At 39.9% G+C, this 16787-nt stretch overlaps 1 protein-coding gene across 9 annotated transcripts in view; it reads left to right on the top strand.

Moving 5' to 3' along the window:
* The window catches only part of Psd3 (pleckstrin and Sec7 domain containing 3), a 508951-nt gene extending 499381 nt beyond the window's left edge, over positions 1-9570 (top strand). For all 9 annotated transcript variants that reach the window (XM_029480436.1, XM_029480438.1, XM_029480437.1 and 6 more), the window contains one exon: positions 4229-9570. In XM_029480436.1, coding sequence (XP_029336296.1) covers positions 4229-4444 — 216 coding nt within the window. In that variant the 3' untranslated portion in view covers positions 4445-9570. The remainder of the gene's footprint in view (positions 1-4228) is intronic.
* Positions 9571-16787: the final 7217 nt, after the last annotated feature.

Here is a 16787-nt window from a genome sequence, read left to right as displayed (position 1 = left end):
AAAAAATGTTCAACATCCTTAATCATCAGGGAAATGCAAAACAACCCTGAGATTCCACCTCACACCAGTCAGAATGGCTAAGATCAAAAATTCAGGGGACAGCAGATGCTGGCGAGGATGTGGAGAAAGAGGAACAGTGAGCTTTTCATAGAGTCATTGTTAACATCCCATCTGATTTAAGGCCCCTGATCAGCTACTGTTAGTTTACTATGTAGTGATGACTTTTTGGAGCAATATTAAGTTAATTTTAAAAGCCTATTTTTTGATATTTGCCTTCTCTTTCCTACATACTTCATTTGGATCATCGAATTATAAAACATATCAGTGAAGTATAATCCTTCAATATTGTTATTGCCTGTCTAGTGCTAATTGATTCTAATTAGTAAGGAGAGAAGCCACTATTCTCTGACCCAGGGGCTTACCTAATCTTAGTTTAGTTTCCAAATCAAGGCATAAATATGACCATAACACATTACATTAAAATGGGGTGTGAGAATCACCATGCAGATAGATGTAAATAACCCTTGTAAAAGCTGTATCTCTTTAGTGTGCAATTGTGGGTTTGAACCTAGAGGGTCCTCGCCAATCAGAATAAGATCAACTCACTATCCAAATGCAGAAGTGCCAGAGTACAGGCAGAGTAGTCCAATTTATCACGTCAAGCTTACAGTGGGTAATAAAGTCTGTTCTTCTCTTACTGCTCCATAAGAGATGCTCATAAAATAGATCTGTGTTTTATGGTCCTTTGAAATATTTGTCTGTCTCTGAAGAGAAGGACTCAGTCTTAGCCAGGCAGCTTATATTTGGTCCCTTGCTTAGGGTTTGTCACAGACAATATCTCGACAGTCAAGATCAAGTAGATATGAGCAGAGAAGGAATAAGTCTTGGAATGACAAGTTAGACCTTAGTGATTCATGGAAGACATAGGAATAGTGGAATACCTAAAATAATAATGTATTCTCAGAAGTTCTTGAACTAATAACTTATCAGGCATCTACTGTCAATATCTAAATCCCTGTTGTTTTCATTTTTTAAAAGTTGGCATAGACTGTATACATAAAATATGTCTAGAATATATCTTCTGCTAGACTTGGGTAAATTTATTTTCTCTTACACATACTCTTTTTCCTTCATATATTCAGTGAGTATTCAATGTTTATTCTTAATAACAAAAGCAATTGTTTTGCCTTCATCTCTAAGCATCTAGGGGGCAAAATATTAATAAATAAGGTTTTATAAAAAGGCTGGTGGAGCAGGGAGGACTGATGAGGAGAGAAGCAAGTAAAGGGAGGAGAAGAGGTGTCTTATTTCTGACTACAGTCCATGGTGTGACAGTGATTGAGAAATCTGAAAGTGGGGTGTAACCTCTGTGGATTTATGGGTGAAGCAATTTGGGAGTTAAGAAAATAGAAAGGCAAGAGGCCCTGAAGGTGTGTGTCTGGCGTATACAAGGGCAGCCAGGAAGCAGTACCTCTGGTACACTGTAGCCCAGAGAGTTCTTTAAGAGAAACACTGTGGTGTTGGGGACACAAGGAGTGACAGCAGAGATGTGTGGTATCTAGGCCATTTGAAGGATCTGGGTTTAGAAGTGTTTTAAGGATCAGCGGCCTTTGGGATACCTTGAGTAGTGACAGCATGCTCTGTCTCACACCAGTGTCTTTTGAGCAGAATGTACATGAGTGTTAAAGAAGTAATCAGAGTCAGCTGGACAGCTTCTCTAATTGTCTGTCCCTGAGGTGGCTGTGCTTGCATCAGATTTGGTAGGGCACTGGCTTGTGGTACCAGCATTGTAGTGGATCTATGAGATGCATGATGAAAATGCTTTCCTTCATGCATTTTTCAGGTAAACTCTCAGAATGATCTGCTTCGTCACGATAATAGGAACTAGCCCTATCTTCTGCCACCACCTTCCCTCCTTGCATCCTTTTGTGGCTTATACATACACTGTCTTTCATATCCCCTCACCACATAAATGCTTCAGTTCATGGAATAGTGTGTCACACTGTTCTTCCTGAGTCTAGTCTTAAACTACCAATAAGTCACATATACAAGATCATATACTCAATGAAAATAATCTTTGCACTATTTTAATTTTACCACCAGGATAGATTGGAGACAGCATAATAACATCCTATAATAAATATAGTTGTAGAACGAGGGTATCATTGGGTTTCATGTAGCTTGGTCTTCTGATGGGCAACACATGTAGCACATGTAATGCTGATGACCTTTTAATTAGCAATGCCCTGACTAAGCTCTCATGTGGCCTTCTGAGGTAATGTTTAGCATGTTCTCTTTTATTTTCTTCTTTCTGAAAATTGCAATATTTATCAATTGGTAATACTTTCAGTGACAAATAAGGACGGTTGATAGTGCCTTCTTACATACAGAAAGTTGTGGCTTGTCTTTATGAGTCTGGGGGTGTGGGGGGTTAGACTTGAATTCAGTTCATTGGACCAGAAAATCAGACATTTTCCTCTTTTTGGTCGGGAGGTCTTTTCATTTTCCCTCAGGCCAAGCATGTTTTCCTTTTGTCTCCATACACCCTGCCCCACATCACATGGTAGCAGCTTTAGGAATCATGTCAAACGAGGGGAAAGAGGAAGGCTATGAAGCTAGAGAGATGACTCAATGCTTAAGAGTGCACATTGCTTTGAGATTCAATTACAAACACCCATGATGGGCAGCTTATAACCACCCGTAACTCCAGGAATATCTCATGCCTCTGGTCTCTGAAGGTACTGTACTTGGATACATATACATCATTAAAATAAACCTTTTTACAAAGAGTAAGGTTATAGCATTGCTAAATTCTGTTCTGATGCCCATCCTGGGAGTCGCTCCCAGCATTCCTTTTCTAACTACTTGTCTCTGGAGTGTCGAATGCCCATCCTAGTTGCTGGAGGGGCTAGGCAAGCTGCTGCCTACTTAGTGTCGGTCTTCAGGGACAAGAAAGAAGAGATTAAGAATAGCTTTTGATTGGCTAACCAACAGTGTCTGTGAGTCCTTCCTACAATATATATAGTATTTTCTAGAAAGAAACTGTTTACAAAGTGGATTTTGCTGTCAACTGTGCTTGGAATTCATCAAGTTACTTCCTACAGGGCCTTCTGAGTTTTAGCTTCTTTTTTTCCTTAGACGTGAAAAGGAGTAGGAATGTTACAAGTTTTGTAGGAATTGTGTGAATAACTTCATGTTAGCATGAGGACATTCAAGGAATGTCATCACCAAAGCCAGTGCCGTACTCGACTGCAGACAGGCTGACCACCTAACTGAGCAAAATAACTTGGAAATGTGGCACTTGCAGCAGATGTATACAGACCCTTAATCTGACTAGAAAAATTCCAGAAAGATATATAGTCTTAAGCACATTTGCCTTCCTTTGTTTAGAAAGCTTTATGTGTGGTGTGCTCTTGTTTAGAAATAAAACACGGTAGGGCTTACCCAGAGTCCTCCTGTGTTGAAGTGGCATGCTGAAAAGCATAGTTTGACTAGAATGTATCAAATCAGAAATCTGTAATTTTCAAAATGTCTATGCAACAGTTCTAGACAAGTTCCTTGGACAGAAACAACACTGTTGGGGCTATGATAAAACAAATGTCTCTACAGTGTTTTTGGTGATTAGAAAATAAAATATCTTAGCACAAGAGAGATGGGGGAGGGGAAGTAAGGGGCTATGAGAAACAGAGATGCCATTCCTTCAACAGCCAGTCACAAAAGAAATGGTGTAGAGTGAGAAAAACACCAGGAAGCAATCCCACGGGCCGCGGGCCTCATCTTGTTTCCTGGCAACCGTTCTTCATACTCTTGAGGCTGAGAATTGGCTGATCCTTGAAGAAAAGCAGTAGAAACTCAAAATGGCTTGTGGAATGAATTACTGTCTGACAGCTGACCAATAGGTGGATTCAGAGTGGAAGAACAATCCAGTTAAGCTCCTCCTGCCCATACCCTCTTGGGCATGTGCATTTCAGATGCCTGTACTCTATTTAGTATGTTGGCATTCCTTCCGAATCTAGAATAAATACTAATGGAAATTGTAGGTTAATTTCTTACCTGAATAAATGAGGCAGTCATCGTTTCACAGTTATGGGTACAGAAGTATTTTGTCAGCTTGGGATAAAGTCAGATATTCAAAAACGTATGATGTCGTGTGTAAGAACATGCTAGGTGTGCTACACACATGTAATTGTAAACTGTACTGACCACACTTCTCTGATTTTGCCTTTAGAAAACCCGTTATGAGATTTATGTCAGCATTCTGAAAGAAGGAGGTAAAGAACTCCTGACTACCGATGGAAATGAGCCCGTGGGACTGAAGAAGTCACACTCAAGTCCTTCCCTCAACCCAGATGCATCTCCAGTCACTGCCAAGGTCAAGCGCAACGTGTCAGAGAGAAAAGACCACCGACCTGAAACACCGGGCATTAAGCAAAAAGTTACTTAGAATCCATCCGCGGCCAGGAGGTGCTGGTCATGGAGCAAAATAGGGTTTTTCAAGATCTTTCTGGTAATCCGTGAATATATTTAAAAAACAGTCTGTGACTAAACGGTGCATTAGTAACCTTTTCTATTATATATTTTTGTTAGTTTCTGTACAGGTGTCTTTGCTCTTGAGTTCCTTTGCTTTGATGATTTGGACAACTTTATAACTAATGCACCTTTTGTGAGGAGGAGGGTTACAGATCCTTTCTCTTCTGCTTTCTCTTATTTGCACTTCTATACAGTTATTTTATGTATTACCAATCAGTTGTTGTATTTTTTTTAGGTTTGAATTTTTAATCCATTGTGAAACCCATAACTGGACAAGCATTGTGCTTTTAGTAAATCCTAGACTTTACATGTGAAATCCTGCCCAGTCACGGAGGTGAAGTTGAAAGTTCATAGTTGCTCACATAAAAATGGCAGTGCTGGGAGTCAAGGTGTCCCAAGCTGGGACACTTCTGCGTTCTTCCTGGCACCTGTTGTTGGTGCTGGACACAGGACAAAAGGGAGCACGAGGATGACAGGACTGGAGACCTTAGGGAGGCACAGGAGTTTGTCTCAGGTGTGCATTCCATTCCAGCCATGCAAGGGAATTCAGAAGTGGAGTCATCTTGCTTGAAGGGAGCCTGAGGATGCCTTGATCCCGAGCCACTTTTGTTTTCTAAACGCTGGTGGCAGTCATCAGCTCTTTGGAGCTGTAGCAGTAGGATGTATGGTCTTCTATAGAAATGTTACCTCACTCCCATGGAATCTAGACTAGGAATCAAAATCATCTCTGTGGTTGATACCTTTCCATCCAGGAATAGATTCATTTAACATAGATGTACAGGCATAGATCATGTCCTGGTTGAAACAAAACAATGTTGGAAATGAATTCCACCTTCCCCCACACATACTCTTCTCTTTCTTTTCTATATCAAGACAAATAAGGAGTGACACAGCTGCAGTTCTTCATCAAGATCAGGCCGTCAGACAGACTATGAAATCAGTCTGATCACAGTGACTGAGGATGGAGGTGTCTGATGTATGAGCAGCGTCTTAGCTTATTCTCATCTCCACCTCTACAGCCATCTTGCTGTGTCACTATTAATATTGCTCCTGGAATTACTTGTATACATTTAATCTTATTTTTTCCTGCATTCAAAATGGTTCCACTTTACAGTCAAAGCAGTCCCTTTACAATTTAAAGTATTAAGTAGACTAGAGGAAGAAAACGGTGAGCTTCCTCTGTGGCTGGAAACTGGACAGTTTCCAGCCTTGAAACTGTATTCTCTAAAACTGCTATCTTCCCATCCAAGTATCTTCAAAAACTAACAGGATGACATTTAGATATTCTTTATTCTCCTTAAATATTTCCTCTATTTCGACTTGGTTAGTTGAAGGTACTATGACCAGAGAATCAGCTGCTCTTGCATGAATAGCATGATTCTAGTAAGTTAGAGTAAGCCTGTTAAAAAACCCCGGTAGTTTATAGAGACATCTCATTAGGATGTACTAGCATTTAGTCACAGGACTGTGTATTAGCCTGTACTTCTTCCACCTCTATACATGCCCACCTTGCTTGTGCCCCAGAATAGTAACACTTCTCTCCAATACGGTAGCTGCTTGCTTCATGGTATTTTGCCACACTATTGGAAAAACTTCCTTAAACTTCTATCTTGTTTAAGTAAAGGCAGTGATTTAATTTATATTGCAGAACCATGAAGCGAATATGGCAGTTAACATTGTAGCTCCATATACCCGAACTATTTCACAGCATCCTAGTGAATCCAGTATTCCCCAAGCAAGTTGCCTTTCTTCTAGAAGGTGAACTGTCACTGTTTGCTTTTTGCCTAAGTATTTGTAATCCCTGAAGGGAAAGGTACCAAGACCTTGGAGTCTTGAGCATCATCTTTGAGCATCAGTAGCTGAACAGTTAACATGTCTAAATGTGTTTGTCCACAGTGTGTGCTATATGTATAGAATGTGTGTACTTATGTAGAGTATCTAATATACATTGAATGGTACCTTGCTGCAGAGTTTCTGACATGGAGAATTGTCTGGGACTACCCTTAGCATGAGCTCTGCCACTGTTCCTGTTACAGGACTCACTAGTGTTGGCTCTAGAGCTTCTGGACATGCTTATAGATAATCAGATGACAAAGGCACTTTTAAAGCTGTAGACTACTCTGTCTACATCATTTATCTTGAAAAAATAACTGAAGCAGTCTTTTGTGAGTCAGAATCCCAGCCTGCCCTAGTGTAATGCTGTCTACCTTTGGGGATAGGCTAAAAATGTGTCTTCCCTGAGGCCTCTGGAAGGATGCTGCATTCTCAGATCTGATGGGACTCTAGGAGTCTGGCCCATAGCCAACCCCATTTCTCCCACAGTATTGAGTCCTAAGAAATGGAAGGTGGTCCATTGAACAGCTCTGCTAAGCCTGTTGCCCAGTACACGGTACCGGGAGCTCTTGTCCCTTTCCTTTCCATGGTACTTCATCCTGTCCCTCCTATACCTTCTGTCATCCCTACCTCGGTGCCCTGGAGTCTTGGAATTCCTCTCCATATGATAAAGCATTATCTATCTTACATTAATACCTTAAAGGATGGTTCTTAGTATTGAAAAGATAGTCTTGTTGAAAAGCTGACCATTGAAGCACCCCTTGTATAAAATCTGTGTGTATCTTGGGTTCCACCCCTACCCCCACATGCTAGCTTCTAAAACCATTTACCAGGAACCCAGTTTTAAAAATTCTACTTAGAGTCCTTGTTTTATTGGTATATCGTTAGCATTTCTGAAAATGATTTTCTAACTCTTAGTAATGTCTAATTAAGTCAACTGTTACTTATTTATCTTTCCAATTCCAAAGGAAACCAGCATGTAGAAGACTCCTCTGGTTGAAATAACTTATAGGTTATATGTAACTTTTTAAAATTGTGCTTAGATAGAGCCATTTTCTCATGCAACGATCTTGTATAGTGTGTAAGGTGCTCTGTGCCCCTCTGTTTTTTTCCCCTCATCCTGAAGGTAAGGACTATTTCCAAGGCAACGTAGTGTAAGGGAATTGGTTCTGAAAGAGGAAAACTTCCTGGTTTTCAAAGCCTAGCTAGGTTTGTGTTATAATCTCCTTGGGAAGTTGAGAGCAGGAAGGTACAAACGTTCTTCTTCACCTTCTGCCCCTTTATCATGTAAAGAGCAAGGATGAAGGACCATGCTCTGAAATAAGAAAAGACCATCCTGAAATACTCATCACCTGCCTTTTTATTAGAAGTCAATTTTCCATTGTCTTCCCAAATAAGAGAGACCTTAGAGGAAGTTAGCTGAACGTGGAATTTTAATTCTTTGGCTTTTTTTTTTTCTATTAGTCATCAGGTCAACCTTCCTTGACATTAAGTTTGTTAGTTCTGAACACCTAAGTATTTGTGGTTTAGCTATTATGGATATAAGATATTTTTCAGATCAGCAGCCATCTTCCTGGTTTTAGCAGAAAATGATAATGTTGTAGTTCAAGTAGCAGTGTATTTTCCCTATAAAGTTCACACTAGCGCCGAAGCAGAATCATAGCATCAGTTAAACATATACTGCGGTTCAAGAATGATAATGCATCTTGCGGTCTGAGGCATATCAGCTCTTGTTTCAGAGCCTCTGTGTTACTCAGACAGAAACAGACCAGTCAGTTTTACAGGCTCCAGCACCTCTTTCTTACCTTCATTCACCCAGGCCAGGCAGCTGGTAAATTAGCAGAAGTCTCGGCACCCATTTGACATCCACTGTCATCATGCCTTCCAGAGGACTCTATCAAGCCACAAAAACTAATCCCTGGCATATTACAGAGGTACTTTGTCACTGCACTTCCTTTCAGACTCCTTTTCCATCCTTCATACTTAACAGGACTGATATCTGAGGTCATTCTCATTCTGTATCTATAGTGGGCATCTTATAGCAGTTGGCTCATTGCATGTGGAGAGAATGTCAGTAAATACTTGAATCTGCATGGCAGTTTGCTGACTTGTATGCAAGAGCAAGGAGCAAGGAATGCAGCAAGTTACTTGTACATACAGTAGGTTTCCTTAGGTCTTGTGGGCACATCCCTTGTAATTTATTTGTATATCTGTTGTATTGAAGCATTTGGGGAAATACTTGTATAGAAAGTATGTATGTCATATGTCAAAGGAAATGCTTTCTGTCCCCTGCCAATGTTGTATTTGTGGGTATTTATAGTTGTATGTATGTATGTACATCAATGTGTAGATTGTGTATCAGTAGATGGTATACGTATGTTGAAATTATTTTTGTCTTTTAACAACCAGTATAATATGAAAAGAAAGCTTAAAAACCTCATAGGAATGATTATATAGTACAGTTGTTGAGAATTCATACAGTGGTATCATTTTATTAAACTTAAATTCAAATGATATTTTGATTAAATTTTTAGTAAGACTTTACACTAGAAAATTCCATCTTTAAGCTTTGAATTACCAGGGCAAAAAAAAAAAATGACTTTAAACTAAACTTGTGAATCTATTGAAGTGTACAGTGTGCAATACAGTGAGAACTCATTATAATATAGGAAATACAGAAGAAGTGGAGGGGAAATCCAGCCTGGGCCGTCTTAGCAACTTTAGTATTAAGAGCACTTAAAAATAAAGTTGAGCTGATAACTTAGGGCTTATTACAAAAGGTGATGCTTTCAAGCTCACGTTCTTTATTGTTGTAATTAGTCCAGAAAAAAAAAAAAAAACTACATAGCTTTCTGAAGAACTAAGTAACTACCCAGTGTATCTTCTATGTGCTGGTGTATATTTTAGAATAGATCACTCTCCTGGTGCCGCATCTTTACCCTCTTTGATACAAAAGAATAACACAGATACTGAAGTCTATCAGGGCATCCCAAGAGCGGGTACTGTATTCCAGGTTTGCAATTGCACAAATTATCAGCTAGTGTTGTAGGTAAAAGGACTTAAGGAACAGGTTAGACTTTATTTAATATTTTTATACTTCAATCTCTTTTTTCCTGACTCTCCCCAAAGAAGAGCCACTGGCCTTAGTTGTTTAATGTTATTGCTTCTATTATAAAGTGTAAATAGTAACTAAAGTTTTATTAACCAGCATGTTTGGTATATTTAAAGCAGCGACTGAGTGTGTTTGAGTGTGTGGTTGAGTGCAGTGCCTGTTGGAATGCACTGCCTCATGTCTCCATGTCTGAGTCAGAGAATTGGAAGTGTGGGGTTCTCAGACTCCACTTCAGCTCCAGGCTACAGTCCTGTATTGGCAGTTACACTTGAGTTTAGTTTTTTATTAACTCCTCAGTCTCAAACTATTTTTTATAAATTATATTTCTCAATTTGGTTTTATGTGTGGTCGGCTGGCTCTGTGGATAATCAGCAGGGCTTCTGCAAGAATATTTCCTTCTAAGAATTACTTGGGATTTGCAGAAAACAGCCATTGATTCATAAATTGAGTAGTAGAACTAAGGTATATTTTAGGTCGTAGCTACTTGAAAAGTTTTAAATTTAATATGAAGCCATGAAAGTAGTAAAGCCAAGTAATCATTTGACATGGATAATAATATTCACACTAGAGAGTATATATGCACATTGAATTTTTATGTCACTAGAATACTTTTTTAAGCTTTAGGAATAAGAGTAATTAGACCAAATTAAAGTGCAGGGGTGAGCTGGCTGTTTTCCAGTTGGAGTAGACGTGTATTACTAAATCTTCTCCTAAGAGATCCAAAACTGAGTAACTGTTCCCTTAGGTGTTTAAGGAGAAAATTGACAGGCATAGAACCTCATCTGTGTATGTACAGAGAGAGAGAGAGAGAGAGAGAGAGAGAGAGAGAGAGAGAGAGAGAGAGGAGAAGAGAAAAAAAGTTTTAAGCTATACAAATGTATTATGTTAAGACACCAAGGGCCAGAGTATTCTAGAGGTGATGAATGGAGGCAGTGGAAACTGTATCATAGATGTATTCCAAGAACCAGGGGAAATGATGGAGTGCTGGTGTCTGACTCTGAGAGAGGGCAGGGACGGATGCTGCGTCCTTGTAGTGGATACCAACTTGAAGGAATTCTTGTGACCCATAGGCAGTGACTCCAGAATCCCCCACTAGCACTCCGCAGATCGTTCCTTTCAGAGGAGAGTGTGAATGGAGAAGCCATATTACCTTCAGAGCCCAAGGTGTGGTTTGCCTGCCATGGCTTCTCAGATGTAGGTGAAAGAGTTTGCACTGAACTGTGCTAAAACAGCTGAGCATTATCCATAGGCCAGGATCTTCAGGATGAAAATAGGCTGGAACCCAAACACAATGCACTTTTGCAGGGGAGAGCTCAGCTCTAATAGTAAGCATGTTGACTTTAATTTGGAAAGCACTGGTGAATGGAGAGAACTTTGGAGGTTAACTTAGAGTTTCCCCATATCAGTCTTCGAACACACCCTCAAGTCCCAGCCTCAAGGCTCAATGAAAAATCACATGGCAGGTGTGAGGCTCACTGCTCTGGGTGTGAGGCTAGGGCAGTGGAGAGCAGGGCGCTCTTCCCTGGAAGAAGCTTCCCCTTGGCCTTCTTCTCCACTTGGGCTTCTGCTCAGCAGCAGGAATATTCCGGGTTCCAGGTTCATTAGGAATCCAGCTGTCCCAGTGGCTTGACCCTGTTTAGGCAAGATATCAGCTCTGAGGGTGACCCAGTCACAGAGGAAGGCAAGTTTGACAAGATCCCACAGTTTGAAGCAAAACTGTGTTTTGTCTTTTCAAGAAACAAATGGGCACATTGAGTTTTGGTCAGTGTCAGAGGATATCTTTCTCTTTGCTCCCAGATTTCCAGAAATGGATAATGTTTTCATTTCTGTGGGAAGGGTCAAGAAACATAAAATTGCTCAACAGTGCTCGGCTCCCTGAGAGTTGTTGAGCGAAGGCCGACATGCCTCCCTGCATCCTCTTCTACCTCAAGTTTTTGGAACTGAATTCTGGAACAGAAATTTACACAAGAACCCATGTTGCCAGCCCTGGTTACTGTGGGATGCACATTAAGGTGACAGTCTTTATCTTTTAAGATAAACAGGAGCTGGGCTTTGACAGCCTACTGCCCAGTTTATATCTACTGTAGTTTCAAATGATTGGCAATGCATAACATTCCTTTACCTTCAAAGTTTTCTCCATTGGTCATTTCTGTGTCACCGCAGTTCTGGTGTCATATGCCCTTGCAAATTGTGAAAGTAGTTAGTGACAAAATACCCACCCACCCCCCTTTTTCAGTGGCCAAACGGTCAGCTGTAGCCGACCTGGGAAAGCTAGTAATACCACACCATGTACTGAAAACCTGTTCCTTATCACGAACTAGACTCCAGAAATGCCACCTCTGAATGGTGGCATTCGAGGTGATAGTTGTTTGAATGGAACAGTAATCTTTGTGGATATTGTTAAAGTGTTTAAAGAATATTTTGAAAATTAAGTTTACATTTTACAATTGCTTTATTTTTATTGAAATAATTGTATATAGCGACTACCCTATTTCCCTGTTATTAAAGGAAACCCTTGCCTTGAAGACAAGTGGGCCAGCGGATATGTATAGAAGATGTGATGTAGACAGTACCTTTCTCTATTGTGTAAATGGTCATGAATATAACCGTCCCTGGATTTTTATAAGTTGAGGGCATTTTGTTGTCTTACGACAACAAAATTTATTGCATTTGAAATGGTTTTTATGTAATAGAAATCATGCAAACAGTGAAGGATTATAAAATGGTATATGTAAATGTATAAACTTTAGAAAGAAATAAATACAACAAATTTCAATCATTTTGGAAGAATGTTTGTATTTGCTTATCGATTCAAGTTGAATAATAATTTTAACAGGAAATAGCACTACACCTGCACCTTTCCATAAAAAGGCAAGCATGGGCACTGGGGATGTTCTTCCGTTGGTAAGAACACTCTACAAGCATGGGAACCTTGAGATCTTAGTACTTGGGTAAAACACTGGTTAGAGCCCAGAACCCAGTGCTAATGTGGTCTGAGACAAGAATATCACTGGGAGGTCTTGGCTACCAGCCTAAATCTGTTTAGTGAGAGACCTTGTCAAAAAAAATGAGAGAGAGAGAGAAATCAAGCAGAGTATTTAACATCCACCTCTGACGTCTGTGTGTGGGCAAAGGCACATGTGTCTCCATGTATACACACACAGCCAAGTATAGCAGGACACATGTGCAACCCAAGCATGGAGGAGGCAGAGAGGTAGGCACATCTGCAGAGTTCACTGATTAGCCAGTCTAGCCAAATTAGTGAGCTTTCAGGCTCAGTGAGAGAACCACTTCAAAAAGTAAAGTGCAAAGCAACTCTGGAAGAAACGTGTCTACACACACACACCCCACATCAAATAAACAATAAAATGATAATAGTAAGAAACATACAAGATGGAAGAACTCCAAGATAAAAAGGCTTGACCTTGGAAGTTCAGTGAGGTGGGATTCACTCAGATAGCTGATACTACTTAGCCTCCATTTATGCCTATGAAGATGGGTGTCAGCACAAAGACCTAACTATGTATGTCAAAGACCTAGCAACCTGTTGTCTCAGTGGGGAGTTAGAGCAAGTGGGAAAATTAACTTCTTGAGGCAAATTCAAGAATTGTGCCCTCTCAGTGATGGCTTATCAAAGCACCATGTAGTTAATGTGTCCTAAAATGCAGATGCTCATCTCCACAGCATTGCTTCTCGGTGACTATTATGCACCTTTGTGGTCCCTAAGAAAGCCTGGTGTTAAAATTGAGGTCTGTTGATTTACAGAATGAGATTCCACCTCAGCTTCTTCTTGTTGGAAGCAATGTCACAGCAGGTGGTATGGACTTTATGAAATGATATCACTGGTTGAAACAAACAAAAACACCTTGGAGAGGTCAAACCTTCTATGATGTGCATCTATAAGAATAAAACATTGTGGGGAATACGGAGGGGCTGAGCCTCTCCATGCTGGGCTTCTGTTTCATGTCCTTATTTGGAGGATGAGCCTCAGATAGAAGTCTCTACTTCCTGGCTGGCTGTCCTCTTGAGGCAGTTCTGTGTGTGTTGCCATAATCTCTCTGCTGCACAGCTAATAACAGGAGAACCAAGGGGGCTGCAAAGATCATTTTAAGATCATTCCTAAGAGGAAACTAAAACCCAGGTCTAATTAATACACCGTAAAGAGCAAGTAGAATTTCTGCTGCATCCCTACATTAATTCTTTGAAATGGTGTCAGAACAGACACCCAGAGGGAGAGATGAATCACTGTCAAATCATATGGAAAACTTCGTCAACCAAAAACAAAATCTGATTAGGAACAAAGAAAACAACATTTATTTGGAATGTATTGACTGAAATCCAGGAAAACACTGAGTCAAGCAGCCTTGAAGTTTTGCTTCAAGGTTTTATAATATGGTGGCTGTATTTGGAGTTTTAAACCACCAGGGGCTTAGAAGTTTTGATCAGTACTGGAAAAAAAAGTTAAGCTGTTAACTAAAGTATTGGAGTTGTTCTTAGTCTCTAGAAAGTATGGGGAAGGACGACATGTTAAGTATATACTAAAGGCTGTTTACATGTGGGCATGAGCATGTCTGCAGCCCAGTTCAAAGGTGTTCCCACAAAACTTTCTGCAATCTGATTAACAAGGATTCCCAACTATTACTTCCTTGCTCTAATGCTACTCCATTTTGCTTTTCTTCCTTGACAATGATAAGCAAGAAGAAATATTAGAGAAGAATATATAGAAGTCTATGTCTAGGAGATGGCTCAGTCAGTAAAGCACTTGGCATCTGAGAGGGAGATCTGAGTTCAAGTCCTTAGAACCATATATGGCTGTTTGAATGGAGACCATCCCCTAGAGACTAGGCACACCTGATCCTGAGTTCAAGGTAATGTTCCAGGAGGTTTTAGAGGTGCAGATTTATTGGAGGAAGTACATCCTGGGGGTGGGGGAGCAGGCTTTGAGAGTATATAGCCTCACCCTGCTTCCAGCTTGCTAGCTCTGCTTTGGACTTTTGATGGAAATGTGGACTCTGAGCTTCCTGTTCCTGCCACTGGAGAAGTAGAGGGAAAGTAACTCACATCCGGCCAGAGTTCCTGGGCAGGCAGACACGGAGAGAGCTGCCAGACACTTTCCACTCGGCCCTGGGTGGGCATCTAAGCCTCTGACCCCACTTGGCGGGGGACCCCGGTGTGACACCCTGTTGCCCCGTGGTTATAGGAGAGAGGGATAAGGGAAGAGGTTCCCAACACTGACCAGAGTGTGCAGCGGATCTTGATGGAGCAGAAACTCTCTATGGTTTAAGAGCTATATTATAGAAATGCAGGGGGAAAGAGAGAAGGGAGGGGGAGGAGGAGGAGAGGAGAGGAGAGGGGCAAAGAAAGGAAAGAGAAGAGAGGAGGAGGGCGTGAAAGTGAAGGGTAAGAGGTAAGAGCATAAGAATAAGAGAGAGTGTTGGGGCCTAACAGCCCCTTTTATGGTCTTCTCTGTTGCTAGGTAACTGAGGAGGAGTTTAGCCTGAAGGTCAGAAGCTTAGGCCATTGTCTACATGACTACTGACCATGCTTCTCTTGTGGGAGCTGTGGGGGTGGTAACTTAGGCAGGGACCAGAGTTCCGGGAGCATGAGGGAATGCCTACTGTGTCATGAAAGTGAATTATGACCATCAGGGTTCAGACCTCAGCTCGACTGGAGACCAGTCTGCAATTCGCCACAGTTATTTAGTAAATGATACTAAAGGGAAACTGTATATTTCCTATGCCAATAGACTAGTATGTGTCTCTGTATTGATTTTTGTTAAGGCTCTATTCAGTGTAGTGAGATGACTTGGAATTTAACCTTGATCAGCATAAATGCTCTTCAGGTGACTAGACCCATGACCTTAAACAAATAGCTATAAACATTTGAAGTTTGCTTCTTTATTGAGTCAGAAATAAACAGATTTGTGTCTATATCCACACTTACTTATTGTGAAATTCTCTCAAGATACATAGATATAAGAAAAACGTAATGTTGAATTACAAATCAATATATTTTGGGACTAGTTCATTAACCATAACTCATATGTTGGTTAGGAGAGCTTTCTTAATTAGATTAGCAAGTTAGACACAATTAGCATTTAATGGTATCAACTTAAAAAATACGGTTTCTAGGTCTTGGTTAAAAGTCCAGATGTTTTCGCCTCTGTAAAGGCCCAGGTATAGAATAGAAGAAAAATAGTTCAATACCATGGCTTCAAGTTACTACATAATTTGTCCTTTCCTTTGTCCTCCTCATTCTTTCTTTTCACACCAACAAACCTAAGTGACAAAGTGTGCCTGTGTCATAGTCCCATCTCCACAGGACAACAGACACACAACACAGCCTTAAACAGTTCTGCATGGACCTTCTAAAAAACAGATACAGAAGCACAAAAACATCCACGTGGCTTGTGCATATGGAACTGAGTATATGCCCCTTCCAAATTACATCTATTGCAAAGATAAGCTTTACGACGTAGACTATGGCACTCACATTGACCATAAATCTATAGTTAATATAAATCCATATGGGTACCATTTCATTTGCGGAAGAGTAAAGTCTTACTCTAGCAAATTTGATCTTTTTCTTTTCTTTTTGCATGTGTGTGTGTGTGTGTGTGTGTACGTGTGCGCTTCTTTGATTTAAGTTTTATTGTATTATGATGAGAAAAGATATAAAATTTCAATTTATCTGAATTTGTTAACATTTAAAAATATTTTGAGTAAATAGACTTACATCACATTCTTCTTTCCCTTTTTGTACCCTAACTCTTCCCGGAGAGCCCCCACCTTCAAAACCTGCAATACCTTTTGTTTTTTTATCATATTCTTTAAAATTTATAAAATATTGTAACAATAAAAATAGTATTATAAAAGTTGCTTAATCTAAAACAGCAATCAATTGAACAGTCTTATGTAGATGTTTGTCACAGAAATACTGAAAATACATATATTTTTCTCAATATAAATTTCAAATAACTCCAAATATATTAACTGCATGATATTTTAAAATGATATATCATGATTAGTTATTAAATGAACATAAATAGATAGTCTTTTTGTTTGTTTGTTTTTGTTTTTAGTAGAGCTTAAAATCTTGGCTCTTACTGTAGTACAAACACAAAATAAGAACAGTTTTTGGATATTGGAGTTCATTGTAATAAGGTTGTACTTGAATGTCCCTCACATCACCAAAGGATTTTAACTTTATAGTAGATAAGTAAGATAAGCTGCACCAAGGAATGAATTGTAGGCATGATTTTTGGGTACAGATTTCCTGCTATGGTCAAAGCTATTTGACTTGAGTGATTGTC

The sequence above is a fragment of the Mus caroli genome, chromosome 8 (genome assembly GCF_900094665.2).
Source record: "Mus caroli chromosome 8, CAROLI_EIJ_v1.1, whole genome shotgun sequence".
NCBI classification, from domain to species: domain Eukaryota; kingdom Metazoa; phylum Chordata; class Mammalia; order Rodentia; family Muridae; genus Mus; species Mus caroli.
This window is presented reverse-complemented; position numbering and strand designations above follow the sequence as displayed.